The following is an 18,868-nucleotide window of genomic DNA, read 5'->3' as shown; positions in this document are numbered from 1 at the left end:
TTGTTTATGGAGAAGTCTTAGGGAAGAGTTTTATTTCGTGTGATCATTTCCAAAAATTTTGTTTGTGTTATGCAAAATTTGGAGAAAAGATTTATACTAAAAAGGATTTCTCTGTATTTATATAAAACAATTTTATTTGAGTAATTACGGAGAGATAGTGGGTTAGTTGGAGTAGTGGAAATGGATTTTTGATTTTTAACTAAAATAATTTTTTATACATAATTGAAAGAAACAATAAAAGATGAGGACTACTTAAGGAATACGAAAAACAGTTTTTTTACATTTAAAATATAGAACACAATCTTAATTCCCAATAAATATATCTACGTTTTTGAATATAATAAACACAAAAATGATAAATTATTTATTAATAAGATTCGTGATATATTGTTAAAGTATTTTTGAAATATTTGTGTAGTTTTTAAAAATGCTATTAAAATATATAAACGTTTAAAAACAATTCACATAGATTAAGATTGAGTGGGATCAAATTAATGCAACCAATACAAATGGACTTCGTGTTTTTTCTTTAATCGATAAGAGTTAATTATGATCATTTTATTATTGATACTAATTTTGTATCTTTTATTTAATTGATGGTTTATTTTATATCATTTATAAGTGAGGTTAATAACAAATTAGTAAATACAACGCTTATTTATTGATGTAAATATATAGATTTGTATCACTATTTTAAAATAATGGAAACCAATATAGATTTGTATCAATTTTTAATTTGATGCTAAATTAATTAATAAAAACATCATATATTATAATTGATGCTAAATTATCTATATTTGTCTCATTTATATATAAGTGATTCAAAATAGTATCACTTAGTTTTGTGATACAATTTAAGTGATTTAATTTAACCTTTTTTTGTAGTGAGACAACCTACTATTTAATTTATAATTTAATAAAGCTCTAACTACGTTGGTATCAAAATGAGATAATATCAGTTAAGTGATCCTTCATTCTCTTCCCCAAAACGTTATAAGCTCCTTCTTTGTTAATTATATTTATTTATTTGGAAAATTTTATAAATTATTACTCATAACATATATATAATAGTATTTATATATATTTATATATATATATATGTATACTCATATCTATACTAGTATTTTCGCAACACTTTGGTGACGGGTAGGTAAAAATGCTTTTGGGCTAATCGGATATCCGACCCGTTTCTTAAATTCATTCACAAAAAAATTGTTGGGTCGGGTTATATTTAACCCAACTCATACACCGGATATTCCATATTTAATAATTTAGATATTTAGAAGATTTAATTAAGATTTATAATTATGATTCTCCTATCATATTTGTTTGATTTGTTTTTAAATGTTTTGAATCATCATATAATACAAAAAGTAAAAAAATCAATTTTTATTCTGCATATGATTCTAAATTTTAAAAACGGACATATATTATCCAATTGACAAAAATGTGTGTTCAACGTTCTACATCGATTAAAATATGGGAAATTATTAATAATGCCCCCTTTCATATGCCCTTTTTTAATAATACCCCTTTCAGCTGGTGATTTTTAAAAATGCCCCTAAAAAATGTCTAAATTGACCAAAATACCCTTCCCCTTTTCAACCCTAGAATCAGATTTTTTTTTGTCTTTCTCTCTCTTTCTCTTCCATCGAGCGGCTATCTCTCTCTCTCTCTCTCTCTCTCTCTCTCTCTCTCTCTCTCTCTCTCTCTCTCTCTCTCTCTCTCTCTCTCTCTCTCTCTCTCTCTCTCTCTCTCTATCTATTCCTAAATCTGTTTCTCTATTCTTAGATCTGTTCTCTCCCTTGTGATGTGTTTGATTTTCAACCTGTAACGATTTTCTATCGTTCTAAGCGAGATCTGCTGGATTCGATTTTTTAAGCGAGATCTGTATCTCTCTCTGTGTCCGGCTCTGTCAATTTCAGGTAACTGATCTTTGTTTTTTAGAAGCTTTATTCAAGCAAAATCTGTATATCATCTCTGATTATTTTCACTTCTGGATTTTACAACGTATTTTACATGCTTTTCAAAGGTTTGTTTTTTTACTGTTAATGATTTTATTGCTTTAACTTTGTGTTTATCATCTCTGATTTATTCCAGTTCTGGATTTTACAACGTATTTTAAAGGTTTTACATGCTTTTTTAAAGGTTTGTTTTTTTACTGTTAATGATTTTATATAGTGCTTAAACTTTGTGTATATCATCTTTGATTTATTCCACTTCAAATGTTTGGTTCCATGATAAAAGGTTCACACGAAAACACTCTCAGCTAGTATAGATCCTTGCAGGTTGAAGCAAAGCACCTCAAGACAAGCATCATGTGCATATATTTTCAAATAACCTGCAGATTGAACCAAATCACCTCACCTAGAGGTTCTGCAGTTTTGGGCATTGCTAAGAAGCTTGACAAGATGAATCAAACATGTCCAAACCCTCCTAACTCGTCTTCTGATACGATTGCATTCGTTGGAAAAGTAGAAATTTGATGATGATTTTGTTCCATGTTGTACGTACCACAAAGTACTTACTCAACTTGTATGCATATTTTCTAAGTTTGTAACATAAGAAAATTCCATGTAACACTATTGATAGTTATATTTGGTGCTTTAATTGTTAAAGTGATTGCTATTATTATACAACAAGTGACTCAATACATGTGTTTGATGAAATAGTGATGTTAGTTTTATAAGGTATTTTAAATGATTTACAAGGTATTTTAAAGGTTTTACAATGTATTTTAAAGGTTTTACAACATGTTTTAAAAGAGTTTACAAGATATTTTAAAGATTTTACATGGTTTTTTAATGGTTTTACAAAGTATTTATAAGGTATAAGATGATTTATAAAACTGAAAATATTTTATAAAGGGTTTTATAAGATTTTTAAAATTTAAAGATTTTACAAGGTATTTTAAAGGTTTTACAAGGTTAAAGGTTTTACAAGGTATTTTAAAGGTTTTAAAATGTTTTACAATGGTTTTACAAAGTATTTATAAGGTATAAGATGATTTATAAAACTGAAAATATTTTATAAAGGGTTTTATAAGATTTTTAAAATTTAAAGATTTTACAAGGTATTTTAAAGGTTTTACAAGGTTAAAGGTTTTACAAGGTATTTTAAAGGTTTTAAAATGTTTTACAAAGTATTTTAAAAGTTATTTTAAAAATTTTAAAATGTTTTACAAGATATTTTAAAAGTTTTACAACGTGTATTTAAAAGAGTTTACAATATATTTTAGATCACATCCACAACACAAATCACAATCATTTCTCTGAAAATCTTATGAACACAAATCAGAAACACCAAAACCACATAAAACTCAAACTAAACAATATAATATCAAATCTTAAGGTCTTTCCAGTCTTATAAATTAACACATGTACTCATTAGGCCATTATGCAAGAATCAAATTGTTTAATAATGGACAAAAGAAAGTGTTATTAATGTACTTTACTCCTGTGCTAGAAAGAAAAAGTGGTAAAGCAAAAGTAAGTTGACGAGCCTTTCTTCTCCAGGAAACAAAAGATGTAATCCACTGCACATAAACAACAATCTAGTCCAATGATTCATCACTCCACAAACAGAAACAACAATTGATTTTGAAATCGAAATTGAAACTGTGAAATCAAAATTACGCCGAAGAAGAAGAGATTAAAGAGGATTTTTGTGTGATTACAAAGAGTTGAATCCAGATCGGAGAGATTCATCATATTGATAGAAGAAGAAGGTCGATTTAACTCTCAATTTGACTCTCAACGGATGAATGATGAAGATTTGATCAGCAATTGAAATTTCGATTAAGAACCTGTGGGTGTGGATATGGGTGACGGCGTGCCCAGATTTTTTTTTTTTTAATTAGGTTATAACCTGATTCAAAGCCTCATTAAGGGTAAAATGGTCAATTTCAGGAAAGCTATTAGGGAGGGGGTATTTTTGAAAAGGGGTATTGAAAAAGGGGCATTTTTGTGAGTCTCCTTAAAAATATTTAGATAATGATTCAGAATCATATCATAAATAAGAACATTAATAAAATAAATGAGTTTTTTTGGCCGGACGGGTTTGGCGGGACGGGTTTTTGAATCAACAATAATAAAAAATTAAAATATCATTAATCTGCCGCTTCAATACAGATTAAATCCTTATTTTTTTTAGTACCACAAATATTAAACATATTAAATCAGTCGCATTTAGAAAATATTGTATAAACCAAAAATTCTCCCGTGGTATAATGTTACTTAATAACAATATTTATAAAATTTTAAAATATCATTAACATGCCGTTTTAATACATACTAAATCTTTAGTTTATTAAAATATAAATCTCTTAGAGAATGACATGATTTGTAAACTTTTATATATAATAAATAATCATTAAATTTTAAAATAAAAAAAATCACGGAACGGTTTAAAAATTACGGAACGGGTTATATTTCGGAAAGGATTTATATGGCGGACGAATTTGAATCAATATTTATATACCGCTTTAATACGGGTTAAATCCTCAGTTTATTAATAATTGTCTCATGGACTCGTGGTATACCGTTACTTAAACAATTGTAAACTATAATATAAATAAATATGTTATAAAGAGATACAATTTACAAAATATTTTTATACTAACTTTAAAATTAAATCATCCCGCGGTGTACCGCGGGTTAAAATCTAGTATATTGTTATAAAGAAAGAGAGAGATGGAGAGTTTTGGAAACAAGAAAACAACAACACTCTCTTTTACTATTATTAACTTCTCTCTCCACTCATTCTTCTTCTACTCACCTTCTCCGATTACACCCATATATATAGTGGAATTTAAGATAAGATAGCATTAGGATAAATACAAGTTACTTGGCGGAAAAGTAAGTAAAAGGATAATCACAAGATGTGGATAATTGAATAATTATCACAAGATGTGGATAATTGAATTTTAACAGAAAATACATTTTTTATTAGAATCCGATTTATTTTGACCAACAAAACAAAAATCCGAATTTTTTTCACTTTAACAACAAAAAAAGCTCTATTTCGTGTGTTTAAATTTAAACACATCTAGATTACATTGAATTTTCATTCAAATAAGATTGTTAACTCATCTTTTTAAGTCTATATTAGACGTAGAGAATAATTTAATTTATCAGATCGATTAATGAGTTTAACTGAAGATTTTAGTTTCAATTGATTATTCTAGCGTAAATACTGAAGATTAATCACCATTTGATAAAAAAATGGAATTTTCATTATTTGTTGGGATACCTTTTCTGTGTATATTTGTGATTGTGTTTTTTTATACATTATCTATATTTTTGTGATTGTGTTATTTTTTCATTTTTTCTCTGATAACGATATTTTAACGGTTTATAATTCCTTTACTTCTTCTTTCTTGCATTTTCAGAAACTATCAAGTATTTATATATAGTATTGTTCTCTCTAATCTTATGGCTTTAATTAGTATATAGACTATATTTATAACTTAATAATCTTGAGACCCATTTAGATTACTGCTTATGACTACAATAATATTGAGGTAATTCAATAATTAATTACCAGACACTAATAACATATTCGTTTTCCAATATATAATAGGATGTAAGATGATGAATACTCTTATAGTGATGGAGACAGTAAAAAATCAAAAAAGAATTAAAACCTCCAAAAATTATTAGGGTATTTGGCTGTTAATTTGCAACGATGATAATTCTTTTGCAAAAAAAAAATGAAAAATTAATTGTTTAGATATATTTTATTAATCGCTATCTTCATGATGCTATAGTAGATGAAGTCAGACGAGTGATATCGTACAGTTAATCATCCTTTTATATTAATACTAGGTGAATATCCACGCTACGCGATACATATATATTATACTAATTATCTTTTTATATTAATAATAGGTATAACATATTAGTATACATATATACATATAATACAATTGTTTTGGCAAATGGTGGAGGATAGCGATGAAGATGACTCTAAATTAATAGATGAGTATAGAATAACAAATATGGTTAAGTAACCATTGTGTGCACATCCCAACCTTGGTCGTCAATTTGTAGAAGAGCTCATACATGGTCATCTAGACCAATACCACTTTCTTCTGAGAATGCATTCAGAATATTTCTTGACCTATGTGAGACCATAGCAAAAAAAATACAATATGAGCTCTTCTCAAAATGTGTATATGAGAGAGAGTGTAGCTATATTTCTCTACATTTGTGGTCACAATGCCACTCAACGAAGCATCATAAGAATGTTTGGACACTCGCAAGAGACCATATGCAGAAAATTTCATGATGTGCTTAATGTAATGGAGCTTATGGCAATAGATATGTTTAAGCCGGATCCTACGAATCTCACTCAAGTTCATCCTAAGTTGCAGTCTGATAGGCGATATTGGCCGTACTTCAAAGGATTTGTTGGTTGAATGGATGGGACACATGTGCCTGCTATGGTCTCAGAACGAGATCAACAACGATATTGGAATAGAAAAAGCGTATGCAGCATAAACATTCATGCAGTGAGTAACTTCGACATGTTGTTTACTTACATATATGTTGGTGTCCCTAGTTCTGCTCATGACGCAAAAGTGCTTTCTTTAGCTATGGAATGTGCTCCTAATTTTTCTCATCCACCTACAGGTAAATATTATCTTGTTGATTCAGGATATGCGTTACGTCGTGGGTATTTGGGACCATATAGGCAAACTCGGTACTATCAAAATCAGTTTCAAACTCAAGCACTACCCAGTAACTATAAAGAAAAATTTAATCGGCGTCATTCTTCACTTCGTTGTGTTATTGAAAGAACATTTGGAGTGTAGAAAGGAAAATGGAGGATCATGCAAGACCGGGCAAGGTACGACATTGTAACAACAAGAAAGCTCGTGGTAGCAACAATGGTGCTAAATAACTTTGTACGGAAATCAAGCATACCAGATCCCGACTTTGATGTTGATTGGATGCAAGATGGTGATCTGCACCCTATTTTAGATGATGAAGATGAAATAATGGAACAAGACGTGACTGGTTCGAGGCAATATATGGAGGAATTTCGCGATGAGATTGCAATGAGTTTATGGAATACTAGTAGGTAGATGTGAGCATTGTTTTATTATTATTCAAAAACTCATAAGCTAATAAGTTTTTTCAAAAATGATTTTTATACACATTTATTAATTTTATTTAAGTTTTAGATGTTTTTATCTATTTTAATTTTTTATAATATAGACAAAATTAATAATCTAAAATATACATCTAATATTTACCTTATTTTTTTAGTTTATAAAAGTCACAACTGTATTTACCAATCATGCTTTCATTTAGCTGTACAGCTAAAATTCTATAGCTTAAATTCTACAACTACAACAGACAAAATTATATTCTACAGCCAAAATCCTAAAGTTACAGCCACAATCAATCACGCCCTTCTTATATATGATTTTATTTTATATGAATTTGCATTGACATTTATTGTTATTAATTTTATTTGATTTACTTTTTATTTCTTAAATTTTAGGGTAAACTGAATTTATTTAATATACATATAAATATTTATTATGTCTTTACATATAGGATATCCCAGCATACATTATAAACAAAGATCTTAATTGCTGTAACGAAGTGGGCTGATAAGAAAAATGATCAACCAAGAAAATCGACGTAAGTAATATGCGATTCTAATGAATACAACTATGGTTTCAAATTTATCTATAACCATCTCTTTGTGTATTTTTAGCAATAATTTAATAAAAATCGTGAAAACCCAATTTTAATTAGCTCCGACTTCTCTAATGTTAGTAAAATATTTGTAGGAGAAAAATAGAAAACGTGCAAAAATATAATTTTTTAGTTCATTTAATATAGTTGCAATAATAACAAAATAACTCCTATAATCAATTCATAAACTTGAATGACAAGTTTACTCTTTTGACCATGACCATTAATTTATAAATTAAATTACAAACTAATGTCAAGATTTGACCACTTTCTTTGTGCAATATAGATCTTTTTGGGCTTGCAAATCGATGGGCATCCAAAATAGTAAAATGATCCGATGTGCGGGATCTGGTATCAACATAAATGTTCTTTGGTGAACACATAATTAATGGAATAGCAGCTTGTTATAGAGATATGTTGTTGAACAAGATGGAGATATAAACATACGTTTGTAGGATATATATAAATGTGTTTACATTTATAAAAATGTTGAATAACGCTCGATATTTTGTATAAAAATTTTGTACTATAGTCGAACTCCAAGTGCCATTGTTGAATGTTTATTTCGCTCTTCCTGAACATAGAAATTGTTTGTTTCTTACCTAATTAGTTACCCCAATTTTACCTTTGTCCTAATAAAAACGTTACTAATGTTAATTCTTTGTTAAGAAATGTAAATTTAATTTGCCTAATACATGGGTCTTTAATTGTTTTAAATATATTTTTAGAATTTAATTTAAAAACATTAAATGTATGGCCCAATATCATGTAAACCCTATTTTATACTTTTTTATCATAAATAGTAAATATTTATCTTCTATCATATATACACACAAAAATACCTCTATCTCTCAATATGCCTCACTGCAGAAAAAAAAATCTTAATATACCTCACATCACATATCACATAAAATCTCAATATACCTCACATCACATATCACATATTCTTTCTCTCTCTCTCTCTCTCTCTCTCTCTCTCTCTCTCTCTCTCTCTCTCTCTCTCTCTAGATATATAAACACATACATATATATATATATTTTATTTTTTTATCGACCACACATTAATTAAAATATAACTCCATGATTGGTTACCCAATCTGGAGGAAAAGAGTTTACAAAAGAGACCATATATTCTATATATTAAAAGAGAGTTTTTGATGCTAATGTGCATGCTCATATTTTTAATTTCTTAGATTTTCTTGATTTTTTAAAAGATTTTTACAATCACATTGCCAAACACATTGTTTCTTATTACCATTTTCTTTAAACAATTAACCAAAAACACCTAAATTTTTTCTAATATGTATAGTTACCAAATATAGATAATTTTATATTTAGATATTTACTATATTAATCATTCTGAAATTTCTCTTACTAAATGATTCTTTTTTCCATGCATATTTAATTTACATATAAAAAAACAATTATATGACTAAGAATTAAAAAAGTTTTTTACTCTAAATAGTAAGTTCTTTTTACTAATTCTTTCATGATTAGAATTTTACAATTTATCATTGGTCCATTTTTATTAATATTGATTTGGTGACTCAAATATATAAATCAGTTAGAATTTCAAGATGTGTTTATAACACAATATAAAGCAAAATACAACCATTACATGATCATTCTTTAAACATAGTGAAAATTCATCAAATTAAAATATGTTAAATTTATCTGTGCATAGCACGGGTTCTTACCTAGTTATAAATTTGAAATGAGGCTTACATATCTCTCAATCACTTCAAAATTACTACATACATGTGAAGTCAAATATCATCATCAAATTGGTAAACTTTTCTTTTTGATAACTATCCTTTTATTATTTGTATTTTTGTTTTTTGTTTAAATGTAAGAAATTTATTATCACGAATATTTTACACTATAAAGAGTTGTCGATTTTAATTAATTTTCTAAAAATAAAAGTGAATAATGATTTTACCTTGATAGTAGGTGTAATAAGAGTTAGGTGGAAGTGGAATGGATGAGCAAATAAGAGTATTTCTTTTTAGTTTTTAGTAACAAGATAACAAGTTTGAAATGAGGCTGCCATATCTTTCAATCAATGCATGGAAACTACATGCATGTGAAATAAAATGTTATTATTAAACTAGTATACCCTTTTTTGTTAACTTCCTTTTATTAGGTATTTTTCTTTTTGATTTGAAAACTTTAGTACTATGAAGACTAGTCCGCACTAAATTTACCATTCAAACACTCCGGACTAATAAACTCCATACTAGTATGCACTTGAAAAAAAACTCCATACCTTGTCAATTCTATTACTTTTTCATTTTACTCCTTACAAACTTCATTCCAACTCCATACCAATAGTAAAAATGAGACCAAAGATGCTTCTTTAACTACTTGGATCCGAGTAATTTCTTCTCATTGGTTAAACTTGTATTTCTTTGTACTTTTCAAAAATATTTATATATATGATCATTCGCAATTGTAAAAACTCACAAAACAATCATTTATTCCCAAAAAAAAAAGAGAGGGAGAGAGAAGAGGACTCTCTTAGATCTTAGATAGTGACTTCTTTTTTTGCTTTGAATCAACCATTATTGTTTCATCTCAAATTCTTAAGTAAGTTCAATTCCTCATCTCATATTCTTTTTAGTTTAGTTTATAATAGATATTTGAGAATTAGTGGGATATTTTAGAATTAGTGGGATATTTTGTTAAAGTTGTGAAGTTTGAAAAGATTTTTAGATCTAGTAGAGAAATTTGAAAAGGTATTTTTCGATTTTTTTTGTTGTATAAATCTTTAGTTTATAGTAGATATTTGGGAATTATTAGTGAAGTTTGAAAGGATATTGTTAGATCTTTATTGTATAATTCTTTAGTTTATAGTAGATATTGAGAATTAGTGGGATTTCTTTTGAACTATGAAGTTTGAAAAGGTCTATATATTTAAAATTTTGTTGTATAATTCTCTAGTTTGGAGTGATGGAATTGATTACATATATGTGATCATCATATTTATTAGCTAACTTATTTTTTTGTAATTATAGATATGTCATCACGAGGTCGAACAAGGAATGAAAACATGGATCCTCCCGCACCAAGGCAGAATAAAAACACGGACGATATTGATCCAATACGTAGACAGATATCTTTTGATGATTTGAGTTTTAGTTTAAATTCTTATTATTATTCTAAATTTTAATTATTCAAGTTTTATTTAATTATATACTTGAAAAATAACATATGTATTGTTTGAATAAAATATACACATAACTCTAGTTAATCTTATAAATGATCATCTGAATAAATAATTGTGTTGCATATATATTTTGTGGTAGATATCATAAATTTGTCTTGTCTTTTATTTATTATTTTTCGTGTTATTTAAATGAGAGCATGTTTAAAATGCATAAGTCCTTTTACAAGGTAAGACTGGTATAACGGTAGAGCTACGGTACAAGAGCTAAGTAGGATTCCACAACATCTTCAAGTGGATCGACGATACTGGCATTTTTTAGTGGATTTGTTGGAGCAATGGATGGCACTCATGTGAGTGTTAAAGTTAAGTCGGGATTGCAAGCCATGTATTGGAGTCGACATGATAGAACAAGCTTCAACGTAATGGCAATATGTGATATGAATATGTTATTCACATATGTTTGAAATGGAGCACCAGTTTCATCTCACGATACAAGAGTGCTCTCATTTGCTCAAGATGGTGATCCTGAATTTTCATTTCCTCTTGGATATAAATATTATGTGGTAGATTTGGGGTATCCAAATAAGCAAGGCTTCCTAACTCCTTACAGGTCAACACGGAATCGAGTTGTGAGATACCACTTGTCACAGTTCAACAATGGTCCTCCCCCAACAAATAAAAAAGAGCTATTTAATAAGTCTCATGCATCTTTACGTTCCATTATAAAACGGACTTTTGGAGTATAGAAAAAGAAGTGGATGATTCTTAAAGATAATCCTAGATATTGTTTGGAAGTGCAGAAGAAAGTAATTATCGCCACGATGGACTCCACAACTTTTCCGAGTTTCAAATATTTCAAATGCAGATTGTTTTGAATCGTTGTATATAGAAAAACCTTGTGACAAAACTCATAAATAAGGGGAAAATAGTGCAACGGTGACATTTCAACAATAGGGAATTATTATAAACAGTTGGTTCAATCTTTAGAGAACAAAACTAACATTGACTAAGATATGGTCTCGAACTCGACAAAATATAAAGTTATCTCTTCGATGAATCTTTAACGCTCAAGTAAAAATTTAAAACACACGACTAGCTAGATAATTAAATACAAAAGGATAACTAAAAGAAACTAGTGCTAAACATGGTTGACAATCTAGTTGCATACCAATTTGCTTTCTATGAACTTAAAATAAGAAAGCTTAAATAGTTTTTGGAAAGTGAACAAATAGTTTTGAGAAGAAAAATAAAAAAAAAATTAATGAATGTTTAAACGAAAGGAACGTTAAAGCTATGTAACTGAACTAAGCAACATAATCTAATAGGCTAATCCCAACCAAAGAAATTATAAAAACTATTTGATACACTAGTTATTTTTATTCATATAAAACAAAATACTAAAATCATAACATTCAACTTAGTGATGTGTACTACTAGTGTTGTCGATTTTATATAATATTAATTTATTCACAAAAGAAATTTGGTAGCTAGAATATTTATATACGCAATACTATATGCAACAGAATTTCAGTTTTAAGAAATTAAATAAAAAAAATAAAAAATAGACATGCAAGAGTATAAAGGAAAATATGAAACCTACCAAACCAAAACGACCCTCCATTCCTCTTCTAACAGCCATTCCCTCTACCTACCCCAATTTCTTCTCCTTGATCTCCCTCTCCCCTACACATATTTATTTCTTCACTTTTCTCATATTTTTATTTTATATTATACAAAACTCTTCTTTCATCACCACCTACACACGCACATTTCTATATATTATTTACATAAATTCATTTCCAAAAATCAAAGAGAGACTAATCAAACAAACACATTCACATTCCTCTTCTTCTCAAAAAAAACAAATACATCAAAATGATAACTGCAGCTCTACACGAACCTCAGATTCACAAACCAACCGATACATCCGTCGTCTCCGGCGATGTGCTTCCTCCTCCTCCTCCTCCACCTCCTATGCCTCGCATTTTCCGGTCAAAGCTTCCGGACATTGATATCCCTAACCACCTACCTCTCCACACTTACTGCTTCGAAAAACTCTCATCTGTTTCCGACAAGCCTTGTCTCATTGTTGGCTCCACCGGAAAAAGCTACACCTACGGCGAAACACACCTAATCTGCCGGAGAGTAGCTTCCGGGTTATACAAGTTAGGTATCAGAAAAGGTGACGTCATCATGATCCTTCTCCAAAACTCAGCCGAGTTCGTCTTCTCCTTCATGGGTGCTTCCATGATCGGAGCCGTCTCAACCACCGCAAACCCTTTCTACACTTGTCAAGAAATTTATAAACAGCTTAAATCTTCCGGAGCTAAACTCATAATCACTCACTCTCAATACGTCGATAAACTAAAAAACCTCGGAGAAAACCTAACGGTGATCACCACCGATGAACCAACACCGGAGAATTGTCTACCATTCTCAACACTCATCACCGACGACAAGACAAACCCATTTCAAGAAACCGTAGGTATCGGCGGTGACGATGCGGCGGCGCTTCCATTCTCATCGGGAACAACAGGGTTACCAAAAGGAGTTGTTTTGACACACAAAAGCTTAATCACAAGCGTTGCACAACAAGTAGATGGAGATAACCCAAATCTTTACCTCAAATCAAACGACGTCCTACTCTGCGTTTTACCACTTTTCCATATCTACTCTCTCAATAGCGTCCTCCTCAATTCACTCCGATCCGGTAACTAAACGACGTCGTATTCTTCATTACATAATCTTTAATGTCTTGTTACTATTACCTAACTTTTAAACCATTCCTTTAATAGGCGCGACGGTTCTTTTAATGCATAAGTTTGAGATCGGTGCTCTATTGGATCTTATTCAAAGACATAGAGTGACAATAGCGGCGCTTGTACCGCCGCTAGTGATCGCTCTAGCTAAAAACCCGACTGTTAACTCTTATGATCTCTCCTCCGTTAGATTGGTTCTCTCCGGTGCAGCTCCTTTAGGTAAAGAACTTCAAGATAATCTCCGTCGCCGTCTTCCTCAAGCAATCCTTGGCCAGGTCTTATATCTCTGTCTCTGCTTATTTTAACTCTGTTTTGAGACCCTTTCTTCTTTGAATTTACACTACTAATTTAGCGGGAACTAACCATTTTAAAAATCCAACAACGTTTTAACTCAATTTTATTATTTTCACTACTAAATTTTGATTCTATAATATTTTTGATGAAAATGAATAAATTAAAGATTTGAATAATTTTGCTAAAAAAATAAAAATGGGAGTAGAATGCACGGGAAGAGAGTGAAGAGTGAGTTACGTCTATCTATTCGGCATAATTCTGGTTACGTACGGTCCAACTATTTTTTCTCAAGTTAATTTCGCATTGCATTTTCATTTTGTTTTCTAATCTTATTATTTTTTTTAATGTATTTTTAATTAATGAAACAGTTGTTGTAGTTTAGGTTTTGACTTTGGACCAAAAACTAAATTTAAAACGGATATGATTTAGGTAGCAGCTACAAAGGATACTGCATCTAATTCATTTGACTTTATTTCACATCAATTTTCACTCCTTTTTTTCTGATAATATTTTTTCACATGATTTTTTTAAAAAAAATTGAATTTCGAGAGCTTTATTTTTCTCAAAGATAATTATTAAGATAAGTTCTACTACTTCCAGGTTAAATAAGAGTACCATTTACATTTTACGACATTTATAGTATATTATTATCAGAAGCATTGAAAATCTTAGACGAGAATTTTATTATTCATTAATTAGTTTTTTGCTAACTGCTTTATTAAATAGAGAAAAAAAGTAGATGCGGGTCTCGAGATATGAAAACTCTTTGTGTTGCCAAACCAAAAACTAGGAGAGGAGAAAGAAAAACACTGTATGTGACGTGGTCACGTATGCGTTCACACACACTAACACACATCGTTCTCGTTTTCGTTTTTAATTTTCTTGTTTCCTTTTTCCATTTATTTTATTTTGATAACTTCGGACATAAGCCCAATTAACTCCTAATACAAGGAGATTACTAGGTTTGAAACTTAGATATTGTGAGATGGAATCATTATTGGGTGCATCTAGCCAAAGCCAAACACATCCTTTTCTTAAAAAACACACACACACATCAAATGGATCATCAAGAGTTATTATATACAAGAAAAGATTTCTACACCACAAAGTCAAAGTCTATGTAACCTAGAATTAAATTTAAATATAAGTTTTCATAACGTTTATGTAACCTATAGTATTTCAATAACTTATCTTTATATATGGAATCCATATATATATATATATATATTTATATTTATTGGAGCAACCTCGTATAGGCGAATAATCTAATCTTTGCTAATTAGTACATGTCAAAAGTGTAATTAGTAACGAGTGGATTTTATGAAGAACAGGGATATGGTATGACGGAAGCAGGACCAGTGTTGTCAATGAGCCTTGGGTTCGCTAAAGAACCGATGCCGACAAAATCAGGTTCATGTGGGACTGTGGTCCGAAACGCAGAGCTTAAAGTGGTTCACCTTGAGACACGTCTCTCTCTTGGTTACAACCAACCTGGTGAGATTTGTATCCGCGGTCAACAAATCATGAAAGGTTCGTTTATTGATTTTATCTCTTTTGAGGACATTTAAGTTGTGACAATGAAAGCTTTAATACTCAATGAAAATTATGATGGTTTCGGAAAACATATATATATATATATATATATATTGATATTAATTATTTAATTTGCAATTCGCAAGCAGAAGAGAAAACATATTTAATTCCTAGCAAAAAAAAAAAAAGTTTAATAGAAAAAATAAATTTATCGCAAATTAACAAATCTTACAATGTGGTTTTTTCTTTTTCAATTATACAGAATTTTATTAAGTTTGCATCACATGTACATTTGTACTACATGCATATTATTTCTAAAGTACATATATCTTCACGACGTCATTTACGTTTTGATACACGTGACATGTCTTCTTCATAATTCCTAGTAAACAAATCTTGGGGAGTTTACAAAAAAAATATATATATATACAAAGATTAAGTGTACATAGTAGGGCAATTTCCACTAATTAATAATTAATTTTTGACTATTAAAAAAGTGTTAGTAAATTTTTCAACTAATAACATTTGGCTAGCAGAGTACTTGAACGACCCAGAAGCCACTTCAGCAACAATAGACGAAGAAGGTTGGCTTCACACAGGAGACATTGGGTATGTTGATGAAGATGATGAGATCTTCATTGTTGATCGACTTAAAGAAGTCATCAAGTTCAAAGGCTTTCAGGCAAGTCCATTCATATAAATTGAGTTCTTTATTTAGTGTTAATTTACACATCTAAGAAAAATTTAGAAAATGATATAAAATAATTTATGATATATAACACTATTACTTAGTTCAAAAGATAAGATCATCTCGAAATCGCGGTATGATGATGATGAAATGTGAAAGAACAGGTCCCTCCGGCTGAGCTAGAGAGTTTGCTAATCAATCATCATTCAATTGCGGATGCTGCTGTTGTTCCGTAAGTTTCACACTAACATGCAGCATATTGAGTGGTAAGGTAGTGTAAAAAACGGCACCGTTTTCTTAAACTCTTCTTCTGCATGTTCAGGCAAAACGATGAAGTCGCTGGGGAAGTTCCAGTGGCTTTCGTGGTGCGATCAAATGGAAATGATATCACTGAAGAAGATATTAAAGAATATGTTGCCAAACAGGTACAAATCTTTCTTTCTTTTTTTTTGGTTAAATACCAGTTGGTTTATTAATTATTGAGTGAGTATGTGCTTGTTTACTTGCTTTGTTAGGTGGTGTTCTATAAGAGATTGCACAAGGTTTTCTTTGTTGCTTCCATTCCTAAATCTCCTTCTGGAAAAATTCTGAGAAAGGACCTCAAAGCTAAACTTTGTTGAATGTAATTTTTTTCTAAAATATATTTCATTGATGATTTAAACGTTCATTTGTATCCACAATACTCGTGTCTTTTTTTAGATCCTTTGATGTAATAGATGTTGGACACTAAGAGTGTACTTAAGAAACTGAATTATTTTGGATCAGTTTATTTCAATGATTTTTATTTTATCACTGAACATTAGAAAATGATTAAAAAATAATAATAATAACAAATCATCTATAACATTATATATATAACAACAGAAATAAGAAACGTAAAGAAGTAGAGTACTTTTATATTTATTCAAGGATCGATGGAGTACTTGTTTCTCTACGACAATAGCGATTAGCGATGGTGATATCCTAGTTTTTCAAAATTGTGGAGAGATATATAAAGTCTTCTTTTAAATTTGTGGAGTGGTAATGCAGCCATCTCAATCTTTTTCAGTGATAAAATTGACATAATGATTATTATAACTATATAAGAAAAAGTGTAAATTAGCATAAACATTTTATTTACAGATCCCCAATTTTGTCGCATGGCTGCAATCTCACTTGAGCTAGAGAGTTTGCTCGAGGCATCATATCGACACATTAAACTTAAACCACTGAAATCTTTGAAGAAGGTTAATGGAATTACTGACCACAGAATTTGAAGGAATTATATTACCAACCACCAAATTTGACGTTTTTGGTGTCATTGGAAAGGTAGAAGAATCACCTTTTCACATCCAAGTAGTTCGAGTGGGACTTGGTATAGAGGTGGTTATGGAAAGCTGATATGCATTCTTTCCATGTCATGATTGAGGAAAGTGGAAGAGACTTCAACCATTTGTTGGCGCAATAGCTATTTATTTTATGTTTTGCTTTTTAATTTTTTTCTTCTATATATCGCTATTTTTTTTATCATATGATTTTTTCATAAAATTCGCTGGTTATTTGTCAAGTTTAAATAAATTTAAAAGAAATATAAAACTACAGATCAATTAGATTTGGTTAGAGAACCTCATCTTGTTATATATACGAGAAGAAGCAACAATATGTTGGAATGAAGCTATCAAGATTTATACATTGCATTATAAATCATTATAAAGATTCTGGTCATCATCTACATTTACTACGTTGGCTTTTCTTTCTGTTAACTTCTTTGAACGAATCTAATAGGCTCTTTTATCTCCTCCATGCACCTACGCTTCTTCCCATAAATGCTTCCTCTTAATCTGAAAACGTTTTTTGGTATTCATGATTTTTCTACAGGAATTGCTCCACAACCTAAAAACTCAAGCATGGAAGGACAAGGTAAAGAAATATGTACAAATTTTCTTACTTTTATCATTTCCTTAGTATGAATCATTCTAGCTAGTACTTTGATTATTTTTTCATTCTTGATTGGTTACTAAATGACTCTTCTTAATCATCAATCATCATAGGTTTTGTTTGATATGTGAATTAATCTGAAAACGTCTTTTGGTATATATTCAAACTCACTTTCATGATTTTTCTATAGCAATTGCTCCACAGCCTAAAGACTCAAGTATGGAGTGACAAGGTAAAGACATCTGTCCCATTTTTCTTACTTTTATCATTTCCTAAGTCTGGCTTGAAGCTTTTTGTTTCCTCTATGTTGATTTATGAATGTTTGCAGACACAATTTGGGGTTTTCTCAAGATTTTCTCAGCTCCATGACAAATTCCCCAAATTCCCTGCTTTAAGTTGAAGCTCATTCCTGTAAATTTTGCACTTTCCACGCACTTGTGTATCGTCTTTGCTTTTGTGCACTTTTCAATTGTGTATCGTCTTTACTTTTGAGAATATGGATATATGTATTTCACTCAATTAATAACTTAAATCTAGGATATATTGTTACACTAAATGATCATTTGTCCCCGAAAAATATGTCCTTTTATCAACAAAAAAATATCTCTCTAACTTATTTCTCTCATAAATATCTTTGTTAAATCTTTTCCGGCTCACAAATCATTACTAAAGGGAAGAGTGCCAAGGCTCACAAATCATTACTAAAGGGAAGAGTGCCAAAAGTAAAGATAAGTTTATGAACAAGTCTCAAGCAAAGAAGCTTCAATTATTCAGAAAGGCTAAAGGGAAGGACACCCGAAAT

The 18,868-nt window shown here is 29.9% G+C and overlaps 1 protein-coding gene, 1 long non-coding RNA gene and 1 pseudogene across 2 annotated transcripts; all 3 read left to right on the top strand.

Annotated features, from left to right (window-relative positions):
• The first annotated feature begins 1,766 nt into the window (after positions 1 to 1,766).
• On the top strand, positions 1,767 to 2,653 carry LOC110230957. Its single transcript, XR_002334050.1, has 2 exons — positions 1,767 to 1,925; positions 2,289 to 2,653. It is a non-coding gene; the product is annotated as an uncharacterized LOC110230957 (long non-coding RNA).
• An 8,297-nt stretch (positions 2,654 to 10,950) lies between these two features.
• Positions 10,951 to 11,750, top strand: LOC110230912 (annotated as a pseudogene).
• A 735-nt stretch (positions 11,751 to 12,485) lies between these two features.
• On the top strand, positions 12,486 to 16,941 carry LOC9324368 (4-coumarate--CoA ligase 3). Its single transcript, XM_021035243.1, has 7 exons — positions 12,486 to 13,585; positions 13,671 to 13,909; positions 15,260 to 15,458; positions 15,998 to 16,143; positions 16,314 to 16,381; positions 16,472 to 16,574; positions 16,665 to 16,941. Exons 1-7 carry the CDS (start codon positions 12,751 to 12,753, stop codon positions 16,767 to 16,769), a joined length of 1,695 nt encoding a protein of 564 aa, XP_020890902.1. The 5' UTR covers positions 12,486 to 12,750; the 3' UTR covers positions 16,770 to 16,941.
• The last annotated feature ends 1,927 nt before the right edge of the window (positions 16,942 to 18,868 follow it).

This window comes from Arabidopsis lyrata (assembly GCF_000004255.2).
Source record: "Arabidopsis lyrata subsp. lyrata unplaced genomic scaffold ARALYscaffold_2, whole genome shotgun sequence".
In the NCBI taxonomy this organism is placed as follows: Eukaryota; Viridiplantae; Streptophyta; class Magnoliopsida; order Brassicales; family Brassicaceae; genus Arabidopsis; species Arabidopsis lyrata.
The sequence above is the reverse complement of the archived record's forward strand: the minus strand, read 5'-3'. Positions and strand labels throughout refer to the sequence as shown.